A 12,074-nucleotide genomic window follows, 5' to 3' on the forward strand; every position below is an offset into this window, starting at 1 on the left:
CAGCTTGGTAGTTGAATTGTAAGTATGGCAAAAGTATGACCTTCAGCCAGGATCAGCTCTCCTTCTCCCTGGGCACGCCTCCCTAAACGTATGACCTTTGTATATATTGCTGTTTCTAATTTAAAGTGAAAGCTAATAAGTATATATTGGTGATAGGATCATAGTATGAGTGTTATCGCTGAAGATTGTGTGAGATTATTGCAGATCTGCTGTCGATCTGAAATCTATCTCAGGCAGATACAACAAATTGCATTAGGCTGTATCAAGGGCTTTGTGCTTCATTGGCCAGTCAATTCAGGTGTGATAGTGCCAGGCTGGATAAAAATGCTTTCTTACTGTTCACTTTAAAACAAATTAGGAAACATGGTATTACTTTGTACTTCCATAATAACTGCTATGTAAGTGCTATGTAAGTGCTATGTAATTACAGTCTAGCGGTATTGGTTATTAGATAACAGCATAACTCCAGCCAACATGTTTCAGAACAATGTTGATACTGCATTTATTATTGTGTATTAGGTATTTATGTTTTAGGGCAGCTTGATGTAGTGTGACTACATGTAGTGTGATGTAGTGTGACCACTTTCATTATTACTTAAAGTAGGCATCCATCTCACAACTGCTAAATGATTATGGATTGATAAGTGATTTGTAGTGAACCACATAGCTTTAAGCAATAGATTTCTGAATACATTTAATTGATGATTCAAACATTGGACCTCATTCCTGTAAATCAATCATTAATCTGCAAAAACCTTCCTCAATCATGAATAGTTATTGTCAGAAGAATCCATATTCCTCCTACCCCTGGGCGAGATCATGCAACATCATAAAGTTCACTTCCACTGCTATGCTGATGATAGTCCAGATGGCCATGTGATTAATTGTTCAGCAGTCTATGACTTGGGTGACTGGAGTCTTTGACAATTCTCCTCTGACACTACTTAGGATGTCATTTTGAACATAGACATAGTCTACAACAATTGCCAGTAGAAACCATCAGTTAGAATTTCCTGTCCTGCACTGAGGAAATCTAACAGTTAAGGGGGAGGAGTGTGTGGGCCTAGAGAGGGGTCAAATTCCTCTGACAACAAGGGGGCGGGATTGCATACAAAATAACGGGGCACACAAAGAGTTCAGGGGCGTTGGTGGTTTTGCTCTGAATTTTGTCAAGGAAGTCAAAAGTAGACTATTTGAAAGATTATCGACGATTTCAGAGATCTTAATAACACCCAACAGTTATGGCAGGTAAAACAAATATCATTGCATTGCATGGTTAGTAAAAACAAGACAATCTGGTCTCTGATATGCATGTTTGCTTTAAAAACAAACGCAATCTTTTTTGAGCCTTCCTCTGACACTACTTAGAGTGTCATTTTGAACACAGACATAGTCTACAATAATATGCCAGTAAAAACCATCAGTTAGAATGTCTTGTCCTGCACTGAGGAAATTTAATAGTTAAGAACTTTTGCATGTGAACAGCAATCTGCACAATATGCTCTTCCAATGTATTTGATCAATTGGATTGTTTTGCAGTAGGTTCAACAGTCTATGGCTAAACTGTTTACTCAAATGTTCTTTTCAGATGAAGAGGCCGTGCCCGGTGCAGAGGGTCCTCTTGTCGCAGTGACTTTTCAGAAAACTCCTCACAAAAAACAGAAGTACCTGGAGTCTGAACCCAAAGCATTGGGGGTAAAACATCCTGAGCAAATAAATGAAGTGTTGTCTGTGTAGTCTGGCAATCCATTTAAATGTCACTATAATGTATTATGATTTGTGAAATGTTATTTAATGTTATTTAATATGTAGTTCATTTTACTTCACCCCTCTCTCCTCCCCCCTCAGGTGACTCAGATTGCCCTCAGTGTGTTCTATATCAGTTCTGTCATTGTCATTCTCACCAACAGCATAAGCATGGTGGTTGAAGATTTAACACAAATCATTGGATCAGTGTTTGTGAGTGCCCACCATACATGTTCCCCATCTACTCACTTGATTGATGTTAAAAGACAAGCAATTTAAAGAGCTGTTGAGTCTGTTGAGTCTGAGGTTGACATGTCTCTTACTGTTGTACTTTCTACAGGTGATCATAGCTGGTAGTTTGGCCATAGCTGCACAGAATCTCCATCTTCCCACTGTAAGTTATGCAATTTGTAGGCGTAGATGTTCTTTGACAAAACAAGTGAGATATACTGTATCAGTGGCATTTCTTCTGCTCTCAGCTGCTCTCTTCTCCCCCCTCTGTCTCAGCTGAAGGCCTGTCTGGGGATGCAGGTAGTGGCCTGTGTAGCATCAGTGATCAACTTGATCGTCTCTGTGTCAGACATGGCTGGACATGAATATGGTTATGGCTGCTGGAAATACGTTGAAATCAACAGCACTGATCACAATGATTCTTGCTATTCAATCACTGTGAGTATGTACAGACAATATGTCAGTATGTGTTGGAAATACTTCAATTAACATTGAAAAAGGGGATGTTCAAACAGGGATGATCATATTGGATGATAAAGTGGGCTGAGATTAAGAATATCCTATCAAATGTCACATGCAAATATTACAAATTAAATGTGTAAAGAGGAAAATATGTCATACAATAGGAATAAACACATGAAACAAAGTACACATTGCTCCAATTCTTGTCAACAGGCTTCTACTGAACATTACCTTGCTGAGTTGGTCCTGATAAATACTGCTCTCATCGCTATCTCTGTCACGCTCGCTGCCTACTGCTGCAAGGTGGTCAATTGCTGCTCTCCAGGACAACGAATGGTGAGTCAGTGTAGGAATGGAACCTCTAAAATCAGAAACGGACTGGCCATAGGTCAGTTCTGGCAAATACCAGACAGATCCATTGGCCAGTGGGACAGTCTAAATTGGGGTTTAATCACAGAATTATCATGATTTGGCTCATGATGGGAACGACAAGGGGGAAAAAATGGTCCAGTGAGTTGTAAATGACTAGGCCAATTTCTGGTCCCATGCAGTCCTTGCCTTCCTACAACAGACATCACCTTGAAATGCAAAGTTTGGTTGGAGGCCTACCAATACTATGTCTGTGGTGTGTCTAGAATGGGGTAGTGGCCTGTTCTCATTGTTCAAATATTGCATTTGACCAGATACTGAACAGAACATCTGAATTATAATCAGTGATTGAATGTTGTTATAACATGACGGTTATAAACTCTTAATTGAGTATGTGAGTTCTCTCTTCTAGCCGGTGATCACAGTCCAAGTCCCTCCTGCTCAGCAATGAAGAGAGATACAGTTTGAGGACCAATCAAGACAAGAGATCCAACCCTCTCACTAACCAGCAAAAACATGTCTTATACTTCCATCAACTAAAATATTGTAGGCCTATATATCTATACATACACTCAGTGCATAAAATATTGCGCATGGCACCTACTACCATACCCCGTTCAAAGGCACTTAAATCTTTTGTTTTGCCCATTCACCCTCTTAATGGTACACATACACAATCCACATCTCAATTGTCTCAAGGCTTAAAAATGATTCTTGAACCTGTCTCCTCCCCTTCATCTACACTGACTGAAGGGGATTTAACAAGTGACATCAATAAGGGATCATAACTTTCCCCTGGACTGACCTGATCAGATCATGTCATGGAACGAACAGCTGTTCATAAGGTTTTGTGGACTCAGTATAAGTCACCTGATGGATTTATTTTTGTAATTAAAAACTTTGATACGATGTACCCTTATGTGAGTTACATTTTATTAGGGGTCCTAGCAGGTGCAGGAACCCTATTGTTTTGTTAGTGTTCTTATTATATTTCCTGGGTCTTCCTTCTTTTGGTCAATATCTCCACAACCAATTGGTAAAAAGTTGTAAAAAATAACAACAGCAAAAAACAATAAATGGCAGGTTGGTAGAACCCTTATATATGATCTATGGAGGGTTTGTAAATGGCTTACAATTCACCAATAAAGTATATCCATAGGTTTACAACCGGCTAGGTCGACTGTGTGGGTTAGAGCATGGTGTTTTCAACACCAGGGGGTTGCAGTTGATTCCCACATGGGCCACATATTGAATGTATGTATCACTGACAATTGTAATATAAGTCATTTTAGATATACGTTTTTACCAATGACCATATCATTTTCATATGGTATCACAATGTAAAGAACACAATTCAATATCATTCCCATTATTTCAATGTGCATGTACAGTGAAAAAGTAGGAGTGGCTGGAACATGAAAGTTATTCTATTGTTTCTATTCATTGAGCAACTAGCTCTCACAGACTCACATCAGAATTGGATGTTCGTCCATATTTCTCAAACATCAAATTTTGAAGTTGTTGAAAATGTCAAATTTCAAAGTGTTTAAGGTTAAGTTTAGGAATGAACTCTCAAATATTTAGGTTAGGCATTAACTCCGAAATGGTTAAGGTAAGGTGTAAGGTTTGGGATAGGCTTAAAACTAAGTAAAACGTTAAATCGCTGGATTTGAACATGCAACCTATGGAATTAGAGGTAGATTCTTATGCCCATAGACCATCCCCATGCAAAACCGAAACCTACTTGAATGTAACAGTGCTCACTGTTGCCGCTAATGGCCGGTTTCCATGTCATCTCCCGATGTCCTCAGACATAGAAGGACGTCGAATACTGACTTGTATCACGGGTGACCTGACTGCAGTGAGAGCACAACATGAACCACATTCATGAAGCTACTCAGAGTAGGACCAATGATCTAGGATCAGTTTAACCTTTAAGATCATAATGAATATCAGATTACCTCAAATCAAATTGTATTAATCACATACACATATTTAGCAGACGTTATTGTGGGTGTAGCGAAATGCTTATGTTCTTAGCTCCAACATTGCAATAGTATCTAACAATTCACGACAATACACAACTCTAAAAGTAAAAGAATAGAATGAATACATAAATAAATATTAGGACGCGCAATGTCAGAGTGGCATTGACTAAAATACAGTAGAATAGAATACACTATATACATATGAGATGAGTAAAGCAGTATGTAAACATGATCAAAGTGACTAGTGTTCCATTATTAAATTGGCCTGTGTTGCCATGTCTATGTATACAGGGCAGCAGCCTCTAAGGTAGAGGGTTGAGTAACCAGGCGGTAACCGGGTGGTAGCCAGCTAGTGATGGCTATTTAACAGTCTGATGGTCATGAGATAGCAGCACCTGTGATGCACCTGTACTGACCTCGCCTTCTGGATGATAGCGGTGTGAACAGGCCGTGGCTCGGGTGGTTGATGTCCTTGATGATCTTTATGGCCTTCCTGTGACATCGGTTACTGTAGGTGTCCTGGAGGGCAGGCAGTGTGCCCCCGGAGATGCGTTGGGCAGACCGCAACACCCTCTGGAGAGCCCTACGGTTGCGGGCGGTGCAGTGGACAGGGGGGAACTGATCCTAGATCAGCACTCTCACCTTGAGACACTTTATGAATACGGGCCCAGAGATCCAATTTGTATTACATGACACTCCTTTGTGGCTAACGCGGCACTAAAAATCTATTTGTAGATGGTAGATTTGGAGAAATGGTTAATGGATAACGATAGTGTTATGAGGAAGGGATAGAGGTATGAGGTACAGGGGCAAGGGTGGAGCATAAAGTCTTATACAAAGCCTAAAGAGCTGAATGAAATCCTAGAGCTGAATAAACAGAAACAATAATGTGACTGTGATTGCACGATTGAGGGCTCGATTAATTCAGATTCATGCTAGCCGACACCCGTATAGCTGGTGTTTTGACTGTGTCGGAGGAGAAAGCGTTTTAGACCTGTCAAATCCACAAGCAGCTCCAGGTGTGGTGACACTGATGGTTTCTCAGAACTGATGGCTTCTACAGTTGTGGCGAGAGTACAGCATTTTAGCTAAGCCTAACCCTTTTCCAAACCTTAACCTAATTATCCTAACCTGATACTTCAATTCTCCTAAACTGATATTTTAAAACTGATAACCTGCTACGTTAATTCTCCTAACCTGCTACTTTAATTCTCCTAACTGCTACTATAGAGCCAGTGACTTTTGTTCTTCACACCAGAGTAACATAGTCCCCGCACAATGATCTTCTCTTAAACTTTGCTCTGCTTGTGTGTCTACAGCTGAAGAGTAAATGACAGGACCCTTATTTAATGTCTCCTCTCAGATAAATAATGTGTTTGTGGATAATCATGGAGTTGAGGAAAATGAATTTAGGCCATCAGTTGACTGTAGTTTTTCAGTCCTCTGTTCTTCATGAGTATGTTCTACAGGGCAACAACAACCTGACTCTGACTCCTATCAACCTGCCTCATTAGATGGATAATCTAAAGACAGACTGTGTCACAAATGGCAACCTACCCTAAATACAACATTACTTGGCACCCTTTTCCCTATATAGTGCACTACTTAAGGTATAATTTTGAACATAGACATAGTCTACAACAATTGCCAGTAGAAACCATCAGTTAGAATTTCCTGTCCTGCACTGAGGAAATCTAACAGTTAAGGGGGAGGAGTGTGTGGGCCTAGAGAGGGGTCAAATTCCTCTGACAACAAGGGGGCGGGATTGCATACAAAATAACGGGGCACACAAAGAGTTCAGGGGCGTTGGTGGTTTTGCTCTGAATTTTGTCAAGGAAGTCAAAAGTAGACTATTTGAAAGATTATCGACGATTTCAGAGATCTTAATAACATCCAACAGTTATGGCAGGTAAAACAAATGTCATTGCATTGCATGGTTAGTAAAAACAGGACAATCTGGACTATATTCTGCATGTTTGCATAAAAAATAAAAACAATCTCATACCAGAACATTTGCATGTGAACAAAAATCGTCTCAATATGCTGCTCCCAAAAAACATTTAAATCGGGTTGTATTGCAGTAGGTTCAGCAGTCTATTGCTAGACAGTTTTCTCAAATGCTCTTTTCAGATGAAGAGGCTGTTCCCGGCGCAGAGGGTCCACTTGTCGCAGTGACATTTCAGAGGAATCCTCACCAAAAACAGAAGTACCTGGAGTCTCAACCCAAAGCACTGGGGGTAAAACATCCTGAGCAAATAAATGAAGTGTGGTCTGGCAATCCAATCAAATGTCATTATAACGTTTTTTAATCTATGAAATGTTATTCATAACAATCTGTAGTTCATTTTACTTCACCCCTCTCTCCTCCCCCCTCAGGTGACTCAGATTGCCCTCAGTGTGTTCTATATCAGTTCTGTCATTGTCATTCTCACCAACAGCTTGAGCATGGTGGTTCTAGACCCACCACAAATCATTGGATCAGTGTTTGTGAGTGCCCACCATACATGTTCCCCCTCTACTCACTTGATTGATGTTAAAAGACAAGCAATTTAAAGAGCTGAGTGTTGAGTCTGAGGTTGACATGTCTCTTACTGTTGTTCTCTCTACAGGTGATCATAGCTGGTAGTTTGGCCATAGCTGCACAGAATCTCCATCTTCCCACTGTAAGTTTTGCAATTTGTAAGTGTACAAGTTCTTTAAGAAAAAAAGTGAGATATACTGTACCAGTGGTATTTCTTCTCTTCTCCTCTTCTCCTTCTGTCTCAGCTGAAGGCCTGTCTGGGGATGCAGGTAGTGGCCTGCGTAGCATCAGTGTTCAACTTGATCGTCTCTGTGGCAAGAATGGAAGCACGCAGTTATTTCTGTTGGAAATACGGTGAAGGGAACCTCACTGATTACGACAAGACTTGCATTTTATTTAATGTGAGTATTTACAGACACTATATCAGTATGTGTTGGTTATTGTTCAATGTACAGTGCATTCAGAAAGTATTCAGACCCCTTGACTTTTCCATGTTTTGTTACGTTACAGCCTTATTCTAAAATGTATTAAATTGTTTTTGCCCCCCTAATCAATCGGCACACAATACCCCATAATGACAAAGCAAAAACAGTTTTTTATCATTTTCTTGCAAATGTATAAAAAATGTATAACAGAAATAGCACATTTACATAAGTATTCAGACCCTTTACTCAGTACTTTGTTGAAGCACCTTTGGCAGTGATTACAGCCTTAAATCTTCTTGGGTAAGACACTACAAGCTTGGCACACCTGTATTTGGGGAGTTTCCCACCTTCTTCTCTGCAGATCCTCTCAATCTCTGTCAGGTTGGATAGGGAGAGTCGCTGCACAGCTATTTTCAGGTCTCTTAAGAGATGTTCAATCGGGTTCAAGTCCAGACTCTGGCTGGGCCACTCAAAGACATTCAGAGACTTGTCTCAAAGTCACGTCTGCGTTATCTTGGCTGTGTGCGTAGGGTCATTGTCCTGTTCGAAGGTGAACCTTTGCCCCAGTTTGAGGTTCTGAGCTCTCTGGAGCAGTTTTTTTTATCAAGGATCTCTCTGTACTTTGCTCCATACATCTATCCCTCAAACCTGACTAGTCGCCCAGTCCATGCCACTGAATAACAGTCACTGCCACAACCATGCTTCCCCGTAGGGATGGTGCAAGCATTTCTCTAGACGTGAAGCTTGGCATTCAGGCCAAAAAGTTAAATCTTGATTTCATCAGACCTGAGAATTTTGTTTCTCATGGTCTGTGTCCTTTTGGTGCTTTTTGGCAAACTCCAAGCGGGCTGTCATGTGCCTTTTACTTAGGAGTGGCTTCTGTCTGGCCACCATAAAGGCCTGATTGTTGATGTGATGCAGAGATAGTTGTCCTTCTGGAAGGTTCTACCATCTTCACAGAGGAACTCTGGAGCTCTATCAGAGTGACCATCGCATTCTTGGTCACCTCCCTGACCAAGGCCCTTCTCCTCCGATTGCTCAGTTTGGCCGTGTGGCCAGCTCAAGGAAAAGCCTTGGTGGTTCCAAACTTATTCCATTTAAGAATGGAGGCCACTGTGTTCTTGGGGACTTTCAGTGCTGCAGAAATGTTTTGGTACCCTGCCCCAGATCTGTGCCTCGACACAATCCCGTCTCAGAGCTCTACGGACAATTCCTTCGCCCTCATGGCTTGGTTTTTGCTCTGACATGAACTGTAAACTGTGGGACCTTATATATGATTTGGAAAGTGTGTGCCTTTCCAAATCATGTCCAATCAATTGAATTTACCACAAGTGGACTCTAATCAAGTTGTAGAAACATCTCAAGGATGATCAATGGAAACAGGGTGGAGCTCAATTTCGAGTCTCATACAAAAGGGTCTGAATACTTATGTAAATATGGTATTTCAATAAAACAAAATTGATTGCATTTGCAAACATTTCTAAAAACCTGTTTTCGTTTTTCCATTATGGGGTATTGTGTGTGGATTGATGAGGGAAAACATTTATTTAATACATTTTAGAATAAGGCTGTGACGTAACAAAATGTGGAAGATGTCAAGGGGTCTGAATACTTTCCGAATGCACTGTAAATGTTAAAGTGATGCTTATATTAGATGTTCAAGTGGGCTGAGATTGAGAATGTCCTATGAAATGCTACATGCAAATATTACTTATTGGATATGTAGAGGCAAATACACAAGATAAGTACAGTATGTGGACACCCTTTCAAATGAGTGGATTCAGCTATTTCGACCACACCCGTTGCTGACAGCTGTATAAAATCGAGCACACAGTCATGCAATCTCCATAGACAAACATTGGCAGTAGAATGGCCTTATTGAAGACCTCACTGACTTTCAACGTTGCATCGTCATAGGATTCCACTTTCGAAGTCAGTTCGTCTAATTTCTGCCCTGTTTGAGCTGTCCGTCAACGGTAAGTGATGTTAATTTGAAGTGGAAATATCTAGGCGCAACAACGGCTCAGCTGCAAAGTGGTAGGCTACACAAGCTCACAGAATGGGACCGCCAAGGGCTGAAGCACGTAGTGGGTAAAAAAGCATCTGTCCACAGTGGCAACACTCACTGCAGAGCTCCAAACTGCCTCTGGAATCAACGTCAGCACGAGAACTGTTCATCGTGCTGACGAGCATCCGCACACAAGCCTAAGATCACAACATACAATGCCAAGCGTCGGCTGGAGTGGTGTAAAGCTCGCTGCCGTTGGACTCTGGAGCATTGGAAACGCATTCTCTGGAATGATGAATACACTTCATCATCTGGCAGTCCGACGAAAGAATTTGGGTTTGGTGGATGCCAGGAGAACGCTACCTGCCCCAATGCATAGTGTAATGTTTAGTGGAGGAGGAATAATGGTCTGGGTCTGTTTTTCATTGTTTGGGCTAGGCCTCTTAGTTCCAGTGAAGGGACATTTAACACTACACATACAATTACATTCTAGACGAATCTGTTCTTCCAACTTTGTGGCATAAGTTTGGGGAAAGCCCTTTTCTGTTTCAGGATGACAATGCACCCATGCACAAAGCAAGGTCCATACAGAAATGGTTTGTCGAGATCGGTGTGGAAGAACTTGATTGGCCTGCACAGAGCCCTGACCTCAACCCCATCGAACTCCTTTGGGATGAATTGGAATGCCGACTGCAAGTCAGGCCTAATCTCCTAACATCAGTGCCCGACCTCACTAATGCTCGTGGGTGAATGGACACAGGTCCCCACAGCAATGTTCCAACATCTAGTTGAAAGCCTTCCCAGATGAGTGGAGGCTGTTATAGCAGCAAAGGGTGACCAACTCCATATTAATGTCTATGATTTTGGAATGAGATGTTCGACGAGCAGGTATCCACATACTTTTGGTCATGTAGTGTATGTCGTACAATGGGAAGAAACATAAAAGAAAGTACACAATGCTCCAATTCTTGTCAACAGAATTCTGCTACACATTACTTTGCTGAGTTGATCCTGATACAAACTGCTCTCATCGCTATCTCTGTCACGCTGGCTGCCTACTGCTGTAAGGTGGTCAACTGCTGCTCCCCGGGACCACGAATGGTGAGTCAGTGTGGAAATGGAACCTCTAGAATCAGAATAAAACTGTCCATAGTCAGATCTGGCAAATGCCAGACGAGTCCATTGGCAAATGGGCCAGTCTAAATTGGGGTTTTAGTGCAGAATTATCATGATTTGGCTAATGATGAGGATAACAAGGGGAAGAAATAGTCCAATTTCATGCAGTCCTTCCCTGCCTACAACAGACATCACCTTGAAATGCAAAGTTTGGTTGGAGGCCTATAAATACTATGCCTGTGGTGTGTCTAGAATGGGCTGAGTGGCCTGTTCTCATCATTCAAATACTGTATTTGACGAGATAATCTGTGTTGTTATAACATGACTGTTATAACGTCTTAATTGAGTGTGTGAGTTCTATCTTCCAGCCGGTGATCACAGTCCAAGTCCCTCCTGCTCAGCAATGAGGAGAGATACCGTGTGAGGACCTATCAAGACAAGCGATCCAACCCCTTAATCAACCAGCAAAAACATTCTTCCATCAACTGACATATTGTAGGCCTATATGCCTACACGTATGTCAGACCGATGGATTTGTTTTTTTTTATAGAAAACTGCTTGGCATGATGTAGCCTAATGTGAGTTATATTTTATTAGGGGTCCTAGCAGGTTCGTAGAACTGTGATGGAAAGCATTTTGTTGGTGCTTTTCTATTTACCAATTTCTGTGTTCTATGTTTGTGCTTTTCTATAAACAAATTTCTGTGTTCATGCAAGTGACTGATTAAACGAATCCTCACTATCAGTATCTGCAATTTGGCAGTACACCGAGATCCTTGTTTAGGGAAAGGGATATCTCTGTTTCAAGGTCTCAGCTTAGAGAGAAGAAGCCTTGTGAGGTATTGGTCTGTCACATGCATGACCCAGTATTGGTTGTCACATGAATGAAGCAAACATGAATTATGAATGATGTATAAGCTAAATCATGCAAATATAACTTTTCAGTATATAAGGGAACTAACGGGACTGCCCGTTAGAGCTCACTTCAGACCGGTACTTTATGCATCTAAGTTTGACTGTGACCTCTCCAGCTTGCTGACAATAAAGAGTGATTCATTTATAATTGACTTTGAGTGTCCCTGTGTAAGAATTTACACAACAGAACCCCTACATTATGATCTATGGAGGGTTTCTAAATGGCTTACAAGTTATAAATAAAGGATATCCATAGGGGGGTGAACAGGCTATGTGGGTTAGAGCATGGTGTTT

At 41.2% G+C, this 12,074-nt stretch overlaps 1 protein-coding gene across 1 annotated transcript; it reads left to right on the forward strand.

The window, feature by feature from the left end:
- Positions 1-1,109: 1,109 nt before the first annotated feature.
- LOC139575278 (uncharacterized) lies at positions 1,110-11,424 on the forward strand. The gene is made up of 14 exons (XM_071400237.1): positions 1,110-1,248; positions 1,589-1,695; positions 1,849-1,959; positions 2,087-2,140; positions 2,254-2,415; positions 2,653-2,775; positions 3,221-3,238; positions 6,116-6,122; positions 6,927-7,033; positions 7,173-7,283; positions 7,406-7,459; positions 7,563-7,718; positions 10,729-10,851; positions 11,235-11,424. Exons 1-14 carry the CDS (start codon positions 1,242-1,244, stop codon positions 11,271-11,273), a joined length of 1,179 nt encoding a protein of 392 aa, XP_071256338.1. The 5' UTR covers positions 1,110-1,241; the 3' UTR covers positions 11,274-11,424.
- Positions 11,425-12,074: the final 650 nt, after the last annotated feature.

The sequence above is a fragment of the Salvelinus alpinus genome, chromosome 5 (assembly GCF_045679555.1).
Source record: "Salvelinus alpinus chromosome 5, SLU_Salpinus.1, whole genome shotgun sequence".
NCBI lineage: Eukaryota > Metazoa > Chordata > Actinopteri > Salmoniformes > Salmonidae > Salvelinus > Salvelinus alpinus.